General features: G+C 38.4%; 1 protein-coding gene across 6 annotated transcripts in view; it reads right to left on the reverse strand.

Moving 5' to 3' along the window:
• Positions 1-17,279, reverse strand: part of LOC135464181 (dual specificity protein kinase CLK2-like) — a 55,623-nt gene that overhangs the window by 14,157 nt on the left and 24,187 nt on the right. For all 6 annotated transcript variants that reach the window (XM_064741686.1, XM_064741683.1, XM_064741681.1 and 3 more), the window contains 5 exons: positions 11,175-11,268; positions 10,556-10,622; positions 2,363-2,479; positions 741-831; positions 383-458 (listed from right to left, as the gene is read on the reverse strand). In XM_064741686.1, the coding sequence (XP_064597756.1) occupies positions 383-458; positions 741-831; positions 2,363-2,479; positions 10,556-10,622; positions 11,175-11,268 (445 nt within the window). The remainder of the gene's footprint in view (positions 1-382; positions 459-740; positions 832-2,362; positions 2,480-10,555; positions 10,623-11,174; positions 11,269-17,279) is intronic.

A 17,279-nucleotide genomic window follows, 5' to 3' on the forward strand; every position in this document is an offset into this window, starting at 1 on the left:
GAGTACTCTGTTCCAGAAAGTTGATTCTTCAATGCTATGCTCCCCTTTCCCCAGAGCCCCCACCCCCCTCCCACTTCTGTCTGCCAACTATCACACTATTGACACGGCTCTACTCTGGTTTTACCTCCTATGCTGATGCGTTATCTTTAAATCACTGTCCCATTTTGACATACACTGTGGTCTACTTACATTAGAGTTTTTTGAACTGCAAAAACTATCTTGTTTCCACAGCTGCTCTCTCTCCTTTCTTAAGGAAAAATGGCAATGTGCAATAGATCTGGCCAACAAATCAAATAGACAATGGTGTCTAAACATGCATGAATACATGCATGTTTTATAAAACTTTTAAACTTTATAAATCAGAAAATCATAAATGACTTACATTTTACTGCATAGCACAACTGGTATGAGATATGTCGGACCTGTTCTATCGTATATGGGATGTAACTGTTGTCTTTCTGCCAACAAGAAACATTTCAAACATGCTGTTAGGGACATACATGTACAAAATGTGAAACCAGTAAACAGTGTCCAGTCTGTAACAGATTCTTTGATACTTAAGTATGAATGAATTAAATGAACTAATTTACATACTTGTACATCAGTGGTTGAATAATTGTCTGATTGGGCGGAAATGACAAAGAATGCTTAAGTGTGAAATTATTTCCAAGAAGGGAATGCAATATAATTTGACCCATCATTTAAAAAACTTCCAATGAATGTTTTTGTACTCCGCTTACCAAGAAATCAAAGACGCTGAGCCCCAGCATATCAAACACTAGGCACATATGACCATGGTAATCAAACCAGTCTAACATCTGTACACACAAACTGAAAGTGAAAGCAGAACGTCATTTTAACCACATCAACATGCAGTGAAACTGTGTAAATACCAACATGAATAGAAAATCAGTATGTATGAATGGAGAATTATGGTGTTATGCCACATAAGCAATGAATATGCTACCTCGTGTATTGCTGTGATGCACATGTGCATGTGCAGTATATAGTCCTGTTGCTCACAGCCTTGGATGAAAATGTGAGAAAGGTCAAATCCAGTGGAACGTATTTCTTCAACCCTTTCACCTGTTTGCAAGGTGTTAATTCAAGCATATTCGGGAGGCATTATTCTGTGCAGGCTGGCAAAATTATACTTTTCTTAAAGCTCTGAAACTGACCGACACAACCAATGTTTTTTTGTCTCCAAAATCATTTGTGTGTAAAGTACACTAAAGTTCCTCTATCACATGCGAAAAGGTACATATACTGTAAATCTTCAATCTTATCAACCACTAGCACTTTTGTCAGTGGAATTTATGCATACAATTATTATGAAAATGATCCTAAAAATAGTGGAACGGGTCAAAGAATCAGGGCATACAAAATTCAACTTGCTCTCTACAGATCTGTTCTTATAAAACCTATCACATGACAACATGACAATTTTATCCTTATCTGTCAAAAGCTTGAAATCAAATTGTTTAACAGAATAGCCAAGTTAGAATACAAATGTAACATATGAATGTAAATTGATGGAAGGATCATGGAGAAAAAGACACTGACCAAAACCAACAAGTTAGGCAGTCGTGTGAAGCTAAGCTGAAGCTAAAGCTACGCTACAAATTCCTCGACCAAAAACCTACATGGCACAAGCAAGAATTTCCGCTCACACAAGTTAGTTTCTATGGCAACTTAAGTAAAAATAACTTCACTTACAAGTACCTGCTTAAAAAGAAGTCAGCACATTTATTTTTAAGCTTTGACTTCCACTGTGCTATCTTAGCCTTGGAGTTTTTGGGCATTTTCTTTCTTTTACATCCAAGATCACATCCCCCACCCTCCAACACGAGATCCACTTCCCATCAAATAACATTCCAACGTAACAGAGCCTTCACACAGAGTTCTCTGATTTAATGTGAATCTGTATATCATATACTCCAGGTACATTTCATTGCGGCACATGGACAAACAAGGCTTACATGTACGTATAATTCTGACAAGATTCCACTGACTTCATCGTAACATTCATTTGTGTGGGAAAGTGAAATAAACCATGCTTTTGAACTCTGACCTTGTCGTCAGAGGTGTGAAGGGACAAGTGTAAGCTGGATTCTTACGGCCTCCATCGGTTAGGAGACAAATCAACTGTTATAATAACACTGTTTTTCATTGCTGATCTTACAGAAAAATTTCTACAGTCATCTAAATAAATCTACTTATTTCATTGGTGTTTTATGCCGCACTCAGAGAATATGTCACTTATACGACGGCAGCCACTTTTGCGGTGGGAGGAAACCAAGCAGTGGTTGGGGGAAACCCGCTCTGTGATGTGTACAAGACGTGTACATGTATGTGTACTTACTACTGGCCATCTGGATCTTTTTCCTTGATCTTTTCCAACACATTGATCTCCAACTTTGCAGCTTCTCTGTACTTTTCCACATTTTTAATAATTTTTAATGCTACCTTATCTCCATTCCTGAAACAAAACACAAAACATAGGCTCATGAAAAATAATTTCGATTGCAAAACATTAATCAAAAAAAAAAAAAAAAAAAAAAAATTCTGCAAATTTATGAAATAATAAAAGCATACCAGTAAACTCAGGACTTTGGTTGAACACTGAGTGGTACAAAAATAAATAAAATCTTGTACTTTATGTACGTGTACTCGATTTTCACACCTTAACATTTTTTGAGGGGAACTGGTTTTTTTTTTTTATAGATATTTTTCATTCAGACACAGAAGACACACAAACAATTTTTCTGACATTAAAAAAATAGCGAAAATCTCTTGTGAGTGTACTTTTTTTGATTTAGTCAACTTTGTCGATGTTATCACAGCATAAAACAATACATCAGTCAGAGAACGATTCTGTTTCCTTGTTGGGGACTGTTCTCAAGGCTGATCTATTTTTATGTGCTGCCTAAGTGGAATACCATGCTGAAGACACTCCATCACAGCATATGGATACTGTATGGATATGTGTGTAAACTATGATACTGGCACCCACTAACCTTCAGTACATGTATATAGTGGCCCAACCCACGCGGGCCTTATGTGTTCTAAACGGACGGCCACCACAAGCTATTTACGCTGTAACAAGAGAATTCAGCGAGCATTTCCTTCAGAAACAAGCTTGGGGGCCCTGCCCTCTCCAACAAAACAGTCCCAGCATGCTTGGAAATGGACCAAGTCTTTGATAGATCAACATGTGTGTAAACACCTCTACTGCTCTTCTTAATGATACACCGGAATGTACTGTGAGATGCCTCAGGGATTTCATACAGCCCATTGGACTAACTCTCCAAGCCATTTCTTGAGACAACTGACCCCCCAAAAAAGCACCTGTTAGCAACTTCAGGAAAGATGATTTACAGGTCTCTTAATGAATAAAATGCTTGTTTTAAAGTTTCACCATGGGTATTACAAAAGTGATGAAGTTGTTGAAATACAACCATATCTTAGCCGTAAATAATCAAGTTTTTTCAATGTCCTGAGTATTTCAGGAGAGTCTCACTACAAATTTTCAACCTCTACCCTAATTCTTCACTTTTTTGCTGGTGAAAGAACAATTTTCAGTGGAATTTATGCGCATTTTTTCTGATTTCGGAGACAAAACTACATTGGTTGGACTGGCCATCTTCAGGGCTTCACAAAAAGTATAATTTTATCACTCAACACAGAACAATGCCTTCAGAATAGGCTTGAATAAACACCTTGCAAACAGGCGAAAAGGTTGAAAAATTACAGTAATACTAAATTTCCACAGAATAACAATATCTAAACATGTTTTTTATTTTTTTTTTTATTTTTTTATTTTCCACTGCAAGTTTAGGATCATTATGCAGATACCAAACAACAAAGCACGCTTAAACCACCGTCTTCTGACAGGTACCAACAACCACTACCAAGAAAGGTTATCCATAATTAATGGATCAAGCACCTGGGCCTGTATGTTCCAACTGCTTTAAGGCATAATACAAGATAATTGCATTGGATAAAAATTTAAATATAAAATATGCCATAATACCACTATTAAGCTAACACACTTTGGAACAACTGGGCCTTGTAGATTCACTTTATAATACTTTGCCTAAAAAATAAAAGACTTCATTTTAGCATATTCCTTAATATTTATTTACTTGATTAGTGTTTTACACCGTACACAAGAATATTTCACTTATACACCGGCAGCTAGCATTACGGTGGGAGGGGAAACCGAGCAGAACCTTGGGAAACTCACGACCATCCACAGGTTGTTGGAGGACCTTCCCACGCACGGCCGCAAAGGAAGCCAGCATGAGCTGGACTTGAACTCACAGCGACTGCATTGCTGAGAGGCTCCTGGTTTATTACGCTGCGCTAGCGCAATTACCAACTGAGCCATGGAGGCCCCTCCTTAACAAATCGTATTACTAAAACAATGGTGGATCTAACAAATGACTACAGCTGATGAAAGTACTTATAAAATATGAAGACACCCTCAATTTTCATGTATTTGGAGAAAAAATGTGCGTCAGTTAATGAGAGATCACTGCATATCTGCTAACACATGTATGGCATGAACATTTAAATGCAAACAGGTCAAGATAAATCCATGCACATGAAGATAAATCCATGCACATGAAGATAAATCCATGCACATGAAGACGAAGGTGCCACTAAACAAAGCACACCAGATGGCTCTTATCGTTGCACGTGTATCCAAACATTTGTCAGCTAAGATACATGAATTTCAGAATATGTGGCAATATCATGATGATTTGATTGCTCGGATAAAGAAAACATGAAAGACATGATTTCTATTAGGAAGACTTGTAAAATTTATATATCAACGGCTTCTCAAGTTTAGCTGAATTCACAACAATCAAAAACTGAATGCCAAATAGTAAATTGTCACTTGACTATCTTTTTATAAGAGAAATCATTTCAATGGACAAAACGAAGCCCTGCATAGAGAGAGTGAGTGAGCTTTTGGGGTTTAACATTGTACTTAACAATTTTTCAGTCATATGATAACAAAGAAGTCCTTAGAGTGCAGGTAATGTGCCCCCTTGTTGTAGGATGGATTTCTACCACTCTTTTACCTCATCCTCCTTCAATGAGACGACTTACTGAAGGCAAGTAAACTGCCCCACCTGAGCCATTATGCTGATACGTTGCACTATCCCCTAAATGCTGAACACAAAGCGAGGAATTTACAACTTCCTCTTTTAAGGTCTTACGTGTGACCCGACCCAGGATTGACCCTGGATCTACCACCTCTCAAAGTGGACACTCTACCAACTGTGCTATCGGGGCCCTGGCATACAGCGTAATTGTGCATATACTTTTGACAGCGGGCTGTCCAGCACTTGATCTGTAACGTATACTCCAACCCGTCAATTGACAATACATGTACAACGTATCAATTACCAAAAAAGCCATCTTGATCGCAATACACCTGCATTGCTTCTAGGCTCAAAGAACCAAAAAGACAAAGGCTGTTCCAATACTAATTAGAAGGAACATTATTTACAGTGGGTTTACACATGAGTCAGAGTATGTGCAAAGAATTCCACGCAAGTGTCATTTTGGAACTTGGCCAAGGACAGAAAACTGTGCAAAATTGAAGTCAGAATGCGGAGAGAAAAAAAAATTCCCAAAACATTCTTACTGCTTAGAGAAATAAGTAGACGTTCTACTCATCCTTGAGTTGTTTCTCAGCCATGATTTACTAATGCCATGAAAGAAAATGGGTGTCTGGTCTGCAAAAGGGGGAATGATGAGACTGAGGCATGGCACAAGCCACGGTACGCAAATACTCCTCCAGAAATACTAGTGTGGCATTTTACCTGAACCCAGCTCAATACCTTGGTCTGTGATAATGCTCAAGGCACGAGGGATGTGGCGGAACTGACATTTGGATACATTAATAAAACACAAGCAGAGTGAAATAGGAGAAAAACTGCTGATGATAGCAGGTGCCATTGTATGATTAGCAAATAGCCATACTGTTCAGTAAGAGGGGATATTTTAGGCATTTTATTACAAAAATCTGACCATATTTATGAAATGCTTTCTTCTTTACCAGATAGATAAGGTACAAAGATGACCTAATTTACCAGTACAATACTGACTGACTATTTCATCTACTGTACATGATGCTAAAACTAAAATTTCGCCTGCTGGGTATGATACCAAATTGAAACACACCTGAACAAACAACCACCAATTCAAAACATGTTACTTTGAAGCATCAGGCGTTAGAATGTTTTTTCCAGCAAAAAACCTATTAGGGCTAATTTTCAAAATGTCTGACAGACACTTCCAAATTAAACCCTTTTTGAGAAGGATATATACAATGAAAGGCACCTACAGTTAACACTGTCAGCAAAAATCCAAAAACTGTATCAGAAGCACTGAAAAATACATAAGAGCTCTTTCAGTATAGCTTCAAGCATAATACGGGTATCTAGCCAATTGTTCAATATAAAGGAGAGCATTAAACAGTGCTACTTGTGACACAGTACAGAGTAGCATATTTGGAGCTTTACGTGCAAAGCAGACTATTACAACAGCCCCATAACGTAAGGTGTGGGTCTACCATGTTCTGGGCATGGGTGAGACTGACTGTAGCCCTAACACTGATAAGCAGACCCCTGACTCAGACGGACTGACATACTATATGATGTGCAGTATAAATAACTGCCCGATCCTATGCATTCCTCTACCCCATCTGCTAGCAGTTACAGTCCTCCTACCTCCTAACCCCCTCACCCACCCCCCACCTCACTCCAGTCTCCTTCACACACCTTTCCAGAGATTTATTCCCCCCACCGAGACTTTCACATATCCAACATGACCCAGCACCTACATGTCCCTCTGCACTCAATTACATGTACCTGTACAACAGCTCATGACGGTATATGTAGACTGAGTGTCCAGAAATATATATATATTTTTTTTTGTTTTTTCAGTAAGAATTAAGATGACATGTACATGAAATGAAATATACTGTATTTCACCTAAAGTTTAACAGTTTTGAAAATGACAGGTTCTGCTTGATTCATTCATCTTACAGGGCAACATAAAAAAGGTTTTTGTGAAGTCAGGTTTAATTTCAGAAAAGCGAAAGTCTAAGCATCAAAAGTATCACTTTATGGCCTAAATATGCTTCTGAAAGTGCATTTTTACAGGCGACGAGGCCAAACTTCGGGTGACATATAGTTATTAGCTTCAGGAAATAAAATGATTATGTGTTATGTGGGTCAACATTAAAAGTTTCAAAGAAATTATAGCAGTCTGGTCAGACAAATCAAAGCCTAACAAGATATAAGGAGATAAGGAAACCGACAAAATGAGACACCTTAACTTCAATATCTGGGTACATGTATGTGTAAATCTATGCAGATAAGAGAGGGCATAAACAAATTGTCTGAATGACTGATTATGGCTTAATACCACTTCGGTAATACTTCAGCCATACCGTCGTGATCAAATTGTCTGAAATTACAGTAATACTTCAATCTTTTTGAAAGTTTGCAAGCTGTGCATTCAAGAATATCCAGAAGGTATTATTCTGTGTTGACCAATAAAATTATACTTTTTGTGAAGTCCTGAAACTGGCCAATACAAGCAATGTAGTTTTGTCTCAAAAATCACATCAAAAATGTGCATAAATTGCACTGAAAGTTGCTCTTTCATATGCCAAAATGTTAAGGAATTACGGTACACGTAAAAGGTCAGTGTACGTGCATTTACAATGTATACATTTGAGTTAACTACCATACATATGAATTCCAATAACCCTTCACTAGTTCATTAATGCCGCTTTTCACTAATAATAACATACATTTTAAGTCATTTTGCTCAAACAGTAATCTTGCCATGATATAGCTGAAATATTGCCAATGTGGCACTAAGCCATAATCACTCATTCAAACAGTGATCTGATTCCAAAAAGGTAATTGCAAAGACATGAGAAAAATGGAAAAACCTGAGTATGAATACTGCTATAATCCTATCATTCAACCTTTACACAATTTGCAGACTTTGGCATACAATGCACTTGTTTTTTTACAAAGAAATTTGTTAAAAAAATGTAAAAAAATAAACACACACACAACACAACAACTACTGAACCCTTATATATACTGAGAAATTTCTTTCATAAAAGCAACCATGGAATTGATCAAACTTCACGAACACACGATTTTTCATGGATCAAAATTGAAACTCGTCTTTGAAATCGTGGGAAAAACAGGTGCTGGAAACCTATGGTATTAATCTAGTAAATATGACCAAGAACAAGTTCACAGGAACTTGTAAAATACATGTATTTTCCCTTCCTATCACCTGGCGTTAATCCAGGCCTATCTACGTCACCACTGATTCTGTGAGTCTATTTCCGTCACACCTGAACCTCTAATACTAATACCCCCGCACACCCTCTACGTCGTCTCCTACAAAACCCACGCACAAAACCTGCGCACATTTCAACTGCTATTTGTCAACAACAACAACCACCCGAGCCAATTAGCCTTCCCTAATTACTGTCCACACTGACTGGTGAAAAGGGGGTCTGGGATATACTAACTTAGACTTTAGTGTACAGAACCATTAAATCCACATCGCATAAAAGCCTCTCTTGTTCATCTCTAAACAATGAAAACACTGATAGGGCACTCCTATATCCAAGAATGTACTGCTATATGTGCATGTAAATGTGCATGCAGATATCTGCTTCAAGATGATGTAAACACACATGTATATTCGCACATATCTTAATGTACACAAAGAGTAGGTTACTGAGGACACTCTGAAATAAACCTGATTGCTTGTTAAACAACTGAAAGCACACACTGTACATGTTGAGCACCAATCAAAAAAATAAATAAAATGTGCACTAAAGTAGGTAAAAGTGTCAAAGCTTAATTTGTCAAATACTTTTGATCGAAAACTACAAATCTAAAGTTCGACGCTAGAACTTGAGCATATTGGTGTTTCCTTCATAGTACAGTTGGCTAAACAGATTGTACTTTGAAGAGAGTATAGTCAACTTTTTCCACGATGAAATACTGTGGTTTACTGACAGAGTGCTCCTATTCCATGACAGAACACCATCATTCCATGACTGAATACGGCTGTTCTATGTTAGAACACCATCATTCTATGACAGAATATGGCAAATCTGCAATGCAATACTGAGCATTGTTCCATGGCAGAATAATACCATAACTGAATACTGAAAACCTCTGATTGAATACTGCAAATTCATGATGGAATACTGATGTTCCTTGGAAGGACAATACCATTCTATGCTTGAATATTGCAAATTCATGATGGAATACTGATGTTCCTTGAAAAGAAAATACCATTCTACGACAGAACACCGCAACTCCATGATGGAATACTGATGTTCCTTGAAAGGGAAATACCATTTTATGCTTGAATACTGCAATTCCATGATGGAATACTGATGTTCCTTGAAAGGGCAATACCACTCTATGATTGAATACTGCAATTCCATGATGGAATACTGATGTTCCTTGAAAGGACAATACCTTCAATCTATGATTGAATACTGCCATTCCATGATGGAATACTGATGTTCCTTGAAAGGACAATACCATTCTATGATTGAATACTGCAAATTCATGATGGAATACTGATGTTCCTTGAAAGGACAATCCCATTCTATGATTGAGTACTGCAAATTCATGATGGAATGCTGATGTTCCTTGAAAGGACAATACCACTCTATGATTGAATACTGCAATTCCATGATGGAATACTGATGTTCCTTGAAAGGACAATACCATTCTATGATTGAATACTGCAATTCCATGATGGAATACTGATGTTCCTTGAAAGGATAATACCACTCTATGATTGAATACTGCAATTCCATGATGGAATACTGATGTTCCTTGAAAGGACAATACCATTCTATGACTGAATACTGCAAATTCATGATGGAATGCTGATGTTCCTTGAAAAGAAAATACCATTCTATGATTGAATACTGCAAATTCATGATGGAATACTGATGTTCTTTGAAAGGACAATACCATTCTATGATTGAATACTGCAATTCCATGATGGAATACTGATGTTCCTTGAAAGGACAATACCATTCTATGCTTGAATACTGCAAATTCATGATGGAATGCTGATGTTCCTTCAAAGGACAATACCATTCTATGCTTGAATACTGCAAATTCGTGATGGAATACTGATGTTCCTTGAAAGGACAATACCATTCTATGCTTGAATACTGCAATTCCGCAATGACCAATTCCAAAGCTGGTTGCCTGTGGTTGTAAACTGATCCCTACATATTCACCCTTTAATCCTGTCCAACAACAAGCCATAGAATTTGAGGCATGCTATCACACCCAAACTCCTGACCCAGAACGGAAACAAAAGTCTAGGTGTGCTGGTAAGACGTACCTGACAAATTCAACATTCTGGGAGAATGAAGTGTCATTTGCAAAGGGGTGTGATAATCACACAGAGGGTCAAAAACAAAGATGAAGGTCTGCAGTATGTATTTGATTCTAGCACTTACTTCTGAAGGTCCTTAACTTCCACGACTTTACCGAAAGTTCCTTCACCAAGAGTGGACGTAATCTCATCTGGAAAAGAAGAACACATTAAATTACTACCCCATTCAGTGTGGCCAAATGATACCTAAAAAACAGCATCATTTTTGTTACTACAAAAACACAAAATACTCGACAAAGAATTATGAGCTCTCTCTCTCTCTTTTTTTTTTTTATAGTTTACATTGAGTCTCAATAAAAGGTGATGTACAAAATTAGAAAGAAATGAACTTTCATTGCTGGTATACTGGTAAAATTAAATATGATGAAATGGTAAAATAATGCATAAGCTACATGCAGAGATTTTAAATCTCCTATTAACACCATCCTATGCATAAAATGGGGAGTCAATTCCGCTCTAGCAGAACCATCATGAATGATATTCATAGCCGATAAAAGTTTTTAGCTTCCATAAGCAAAGGGGCAAGGGAGAAAGACTTGAGTATAAAAGTAAAAAAAAAAAAAATGTAAAAAAGTTCATGATGTAAAAAAAAAAAAGAAAAAAATTCTGTCAAGTCTGAAACAAGGAATGTAAGTAACATGTAAGACACCCTAAAAGCTAAACGTTACGAGAACTGGCAGTACATCGAGCTTGTAGGACGTCCCCCTTGCGATAAATAAGGTGTCCCTCTGCATCATCCACCACATGGCTCGCCCTTGTGTTGCTTTCACGACGACCCTGTTATCCGCCAGCCAAATCCGCAGCAAATCCACATTTTCAGAATCCAGGGAAGGGCACGCAAGGCACGGCAGGCATGGGACAGCAATGAGCAGTTCCGTAACAGCAGCAATAGTCAGGGAGTTGTCGCGGAGTGGTGAAGATTCCGTTCAGGGAACATATGTGATAGACAAACAAGGGGAGGCAAACCAGATCAAGACATGGTCATGTCACAGCTTTTTTCATCATTGAAAACAATGTTATCATGAATTCATGTCATCATAGCAGCAGTATGTACATACAGTGTGATAGGCTTATTAGATCATTGTCCCTGGATATATCCCCACCCCTGACCCTTACCCCGTCAGGGCACACTCCCCACACCCTGTCTTCACTCACCCTTCTCTCCAGGGTCCCACCCTCATATCCCAACTGGACAATGTCATAGTTCACCTTTACTCACCCTTGTGCTTGTGTCCCCACCCTCAATCCAGTACCCACTAGGCATCTTTCTTTGCACCCTGAATCTATTATTTGTGCATCTTTCCTCGTACCCTATTTCCAATTCCCTCTTGCTCACTCCAAAGTCCAAACTAGCATTTTACTTACCTATTTCAATCCCAACCTACCCAACACTCTACTGGATACTGTCACCACATCAAACACACCAAACCTAAATGTCTCTGGATGGATCCAACACATTAAAATATCCCACCACCCCTTCTAGCGACAATGTTTCTTTTCATTCTACTCCCAGTAAAAGCAATTGTGATGTCATCTAATTGCAACAATACTGCTATGACTGGTCAATTCTGTGTTCTTGATTGACAGTTCCGAAAGGTCTCTTGTCACGGACATCCCCAAACCTAATACCTATTGGACACTGTCCCTTGTCACTGTACTGTACTCACACACCCCAAAATGTCAATGATAACAGACACTCCAAAACCTAACACCTTACCACCATTCTCATCCTCCAAAAATGCCTAATGTGAAAAATAATGCCAAAGCTAGCACCCTATAGGACACTAATACTACCACATGTACCATACACACCCACCCACCCCCCAAAAAATATTCCAAACCCACATGTACCTCTACTGGACACCAAAACTATAACATGTACCTTACACACCCACCCACCCCCAAAACATTCCCAACCCATATATACATGTACCTCTACTGGACACCAAAACTGTCGCATGTACCATGTTCATCCACCTGAAATACTGCCACACCTGATACCCTATTGGACACTATCACATACATGTACCAATGTACCACATTTACCAACATCAAATGTCCATTATATCAGGCACTGCACCAAACCTGACACCCTATCAGACGCTGTACCATAGTCCTATAAACCTTTAGCACCCCACTGGACACTGTCACATGTCACTGTACTATTCTCACCCTTCCTAAATGACCATAATACACCCCCTTCCCATCCCATATCTAAATAATACCCTACCACATCCAATCCCCATCCCAGATAAAGGTAACCACCTATAGAGCACTGTCACATCAGTAAATATACCTCATCTGCTGCTAATCTCACCAAAACTAACATAAAAAAGTTATTTCAAATCATTGATTATATTACAAAGAGACGAAAACTGTACATGCATTAGACAAAATTATTGCCTCTATGCCAATGTTTACAACTTTAGTGGAATAAAAATTCTTTCTATATTTACCTTTCTTCAAATATTATTCCTCAATATTACAAATAAGAACCACACTAAATGCACATGCTTTTAATCAAATGTACATGTAGGTATTTTTTGTTGCCTATTCCATGCATAATAAACACTTTTGACAGATCAGAGATATATATGCATGTACTTTCAATTTGAGCATTTTCGGTAAAAGTTTGAATCTATCCCCACTGGAAACACTACTACAATCAGGCACCGGAAATGTAACAATTTTCAACTGCCACTTCAAACTGAATATACACCCAGCTGTGAGGAATAGCCAACCAGTGACTACTTCATTGACAAAACCACATAGCATCAAGCAGAACTTCAACCAGGCAGAAAGGTATGGTTTACCGACCTACAGAGGTACCGGGAAGAGGCTTTGCGATGGAAGCACAGACTGCGTGGCAACACTTCGACGAAGCGTGCCTCTACCAATGGTTCCGGCTGGCAGTGACCGATTAGCGACTAATTGCTGGGATTAATGCCCACTGTGCTGGGACTAACGCCCCATGCTCTAAGTCAACATGGTTCAGTGCGGCCATCACTGATCTTGGCAAACATATTTTTATCTTTAAGTTTTTCTGTCATGCCCGCAAATCTCTGATGCTCAGGGAACACCACAAAGCTTTGGAAGAGTTATGTGCAAGTCCATGTAACTGTCATGGCGACAAGCATTGAAGGTTTTAAATCATCAGGAGAGTTAGATGCATCTAACACTGCTCTGAGAACATCACCTTAGATTCAATGTTCTAGCATGATGTCCTGAAAGTCATCAGATCTACCCCAATTTTTTTGCTTAAGAAAGAGCAACTTTCAGTGCAATTTATGCATATTTTTAATTTGATTTCCAAGACAAAACTACTTTGGTTGGATTGGCCATTTTCAGATCTTAACAAAAAGCATAATTTTATCAGTCAATATAGAATAATGTCTTCAGAATACACACCTTGCAAACATGGGAAGAATTACATTTGGACACATAGGATGGACTAGCATATACATTGTTTAATCAATCGGAGTTAAACATTTTTCACCAATCTTCAGCAATCTTAATCCCCTGAAGTCACAGCTGAACTAACAGGAGCTACATGTAGATCTGAGTGAGTGAGTGAGTGAGTGAATGCTTGGGGTTTAATGTCGGACTTAACAATTTTTCAGTCATATGACAATGAAGGAGTCCTTAGAGTGTATGTAAAGTGCCTCCATGTGGCAGGACGGATTTCCATTGCTATTTATCTAGTGCTGCTTCAATGAGACGCCTTACCAAAGGCAAGTAAGCCTGAGCCATTATACTAATACTGGTCAATCAGTTGTTGCACTATGCCCTTCATGCTAAAGTTCCTCTTTTAAGGTCTTATGTGTGACTTGACCTAGGATTGACCCTGGATCTACGGCTCCTGCTCTTGGCTGCTTGAAGAACAACATTTTAAAGCAATGAGCCAGCAAGAGACCAACACATCAGTTACTGTTTTGAACTACAAAACACAAGTGAGGCACCTCAAGAATGAAGCATTTGATCAGTCGTTCAAACAGAGTCGGCCAGTACCAGAAGTTGCCACATTCCAGTAACTATCAACATTTTGTACAAAGTTTAATGCCTGCATTTTATTTTTAATCCTTCTTTATCATACACCATAAGTTAACCTCACATTCTAGTTGCACCAAATTACAATTCATAGCATATCTCACACAGTCTGACATTCAATCAGCGCTTAGAAAAAGTCTTCCTACAGGGCATGAGAGCCAACAGATTGTGTACATGTACCTATACATGCAAGCCATGCCCACTGGGCCAAAAAAAAAAAAAAAAAATGGGGGCAAACCCAAAACTGTATACCTTATCAAAGGGGCAAGTAACCATGGTTACTGTGCAACTTTTTTTCTGAAAGGGGAGAGGCTATCCCAGAAGTCTATGTAGTTGCTATGCCGACATAAGCTGGCAGTAATTCGATGCCTTAACCCATTCACTTCTGCAGATGTGGATGTCCAAATTTAGAGCAGCAATTTGACAGACAGGATGGTAGAAGACTTAAGAGAAGACATAGGGCTTACAGGCAGACCTGGTATCTATAAAGGCACAGCACCATGAAACAACATACCCCAGATACCTAAACAACAATAAAACAACACTGGTTTCTCTATCAGCTATCCTAAAAGCCCACATAATCCTGATCTGACCTGTCAACAAAGTACACAAATGACCACATGACCACACAGTAACCCCACTAATCATGGAGGTTAAACACTGTTGTACTGGACCTAATAATGGCTCTGCTAAGGTCATACGTCAAAAGTTTCACATACATGTATACAAGATTGCTGTTCAGTCCCAATGTAAATGTACCAACCATTGCTTCACCATACACCCTCAACCATTCCTCAAGCTTCATGTACATGTAGTACTGCATATAACTACACTGATTTTTGTGCCAGTCTTTATCCTCCACATGAAGACACAATTCCTGGTGTGAATATCCAGGATGGTCCATCTCAAAGACTCATAAGCGTTGCCAGCGTTATAAATTGAAGATACGGCGTCTCTACTGTGAAACTTAAAAGAGCCTACATGTTAAGGGTGAAAACTACATATAAGTAAATAAAAAAATAACATGAATTCACAAAAAGTTGTGGGAGGTGGTAAGTTCCAATGTTAATTTGTGTAGGAGTAATAGTATTGTAGTCACATTAACAGTTTCAAACTTGTGGGGTTGTTAATAAAGGAGTTGTAAAACTCCTTCCCACCTGTATCAAGACAATCCAAAGCTGTGAAGTGTTGTTCTTTTCTTTATTATGTCACAATTATCGGAGTACGTGTGCTCATAAAACATATATTAAGTACACAGGCACTGCAATGTAACAGAAGAAAACGATGCGTTCTACTGTCATTTGGGCCTTCTGTGTAGCTCTTCCTAGAGTCTCCAAAAATGCGTACTTACAATAACTGGCTGGAGCCCACATATCTTGGAAAGTGGAACTTTTTCCAGGTGAATCACTGAATTATGATATGTGTACAGTATGTGTGTCAATGTGTTACAACAGGTGGCATACAGAACCATGATGTGACACAGTTCAAAGGGTCACTATTATTCATAGGAATTTTACCTCAGAATTGTGCCAATGGACACCACACTCTGCCAATGGACACCTCACTGTGCCAATGGACACCACACTGTGCCAATAAAAATAAATTTATATATACTGTACCAGTAAATTCTGGCTTAACGAGTTGACACTACCTGAAGATTTTTCGTATATATGACTGAAGTTTACATCTTATTAAACCATTTCAACAAAACCTTGTCTGATCACATGATCAACCTGGAACATTTGCCAAAGTTAATTGTGAACAAGTTACAAAGTTCTTTATTTTCATCAAAACACAAGTTCAGTTATTTTTGATAAAGTCTTAATTTAAAACTGTTTCAAAAAACCAATAAAAGACAGCTCCATACACTTCGAATTTGTACAAAACATTAGCCACTGACGTTGTTGTTTTTGATTTACAAGTCCTGCAATAATAATTCATCCCATTCTGTTTGAAGAAAGAAAACCTACCACTCAAAGCCTCAAACCTTGCAGAGAACATATTTACATGTACACCTTTGAAACTATTAATTTCCTCAGCCACATATGTACACTGATAACATGTACAGGTGCGCATGCGAACAACACATAGTACACACAGAAGTAGGTCAAAGGTGAGGAAGATGACCCGATTTCAAATCAATGACCTATTTCCAGACCAATAACATGAATTCTACCACTGAAAAAGGGGGAAAAAGGAAAGGTGCCTTTTTTCAAGACCACTGAATTAGAGGACCACTGAATTATTTCTCTAAATCCAAGACGTTTCATCAGCTGAAGGCAATGTTCTACCCAGTCCAACCATTTAGGAGATCTATCTAAATCTGCTCACTGAAGTGTCATGTAAGTTAAAGTACTAGTGTTGTATACAACAAATGACTGAATGAATGCTTGGGGTTTAACATTGTACTTAACAATTTTTGAGTCGTATGATGATGAGGGGTCATTAGGTGTATGTACATGTACATATACTACATGCATGTCTTCTTGAGGCAGGGCGAGTCCATGGTACTGAAGTGCTGCCACCACTGAAGTATCATGACGAAGACACGAGACATGATACCCCACTCAATAATATTATACTGACACCAGGGCAATCAGTAACATTTCCTTTTTCTAACCTCTCTGCGCTGAGCACCAAGCAAGGCAGCTGCTAGCACCATTTTTAAAGTCGACTCAAGGTTTGATGTTGGATGTCATAACAACCAAGTATGCTTACCACCGTTTATGGCTGACAGTCAA

This window comes from Liolophura sinensis, chromosome 3 (genome assembly GCF_032854445.1).
Source record: "Liolophura sinensis isolate JHLJ2023 chromosome 3, CUHK_Ljap_v2, whole genome shotgun sequence".
In the NCBI taxonomy this organism is placed as follows: Eukaryota; Metazoa; Mollusca; class Polyplacophora; order Chitonida; family Chitonidae; genus Liolophura; species Liolophura sinensis.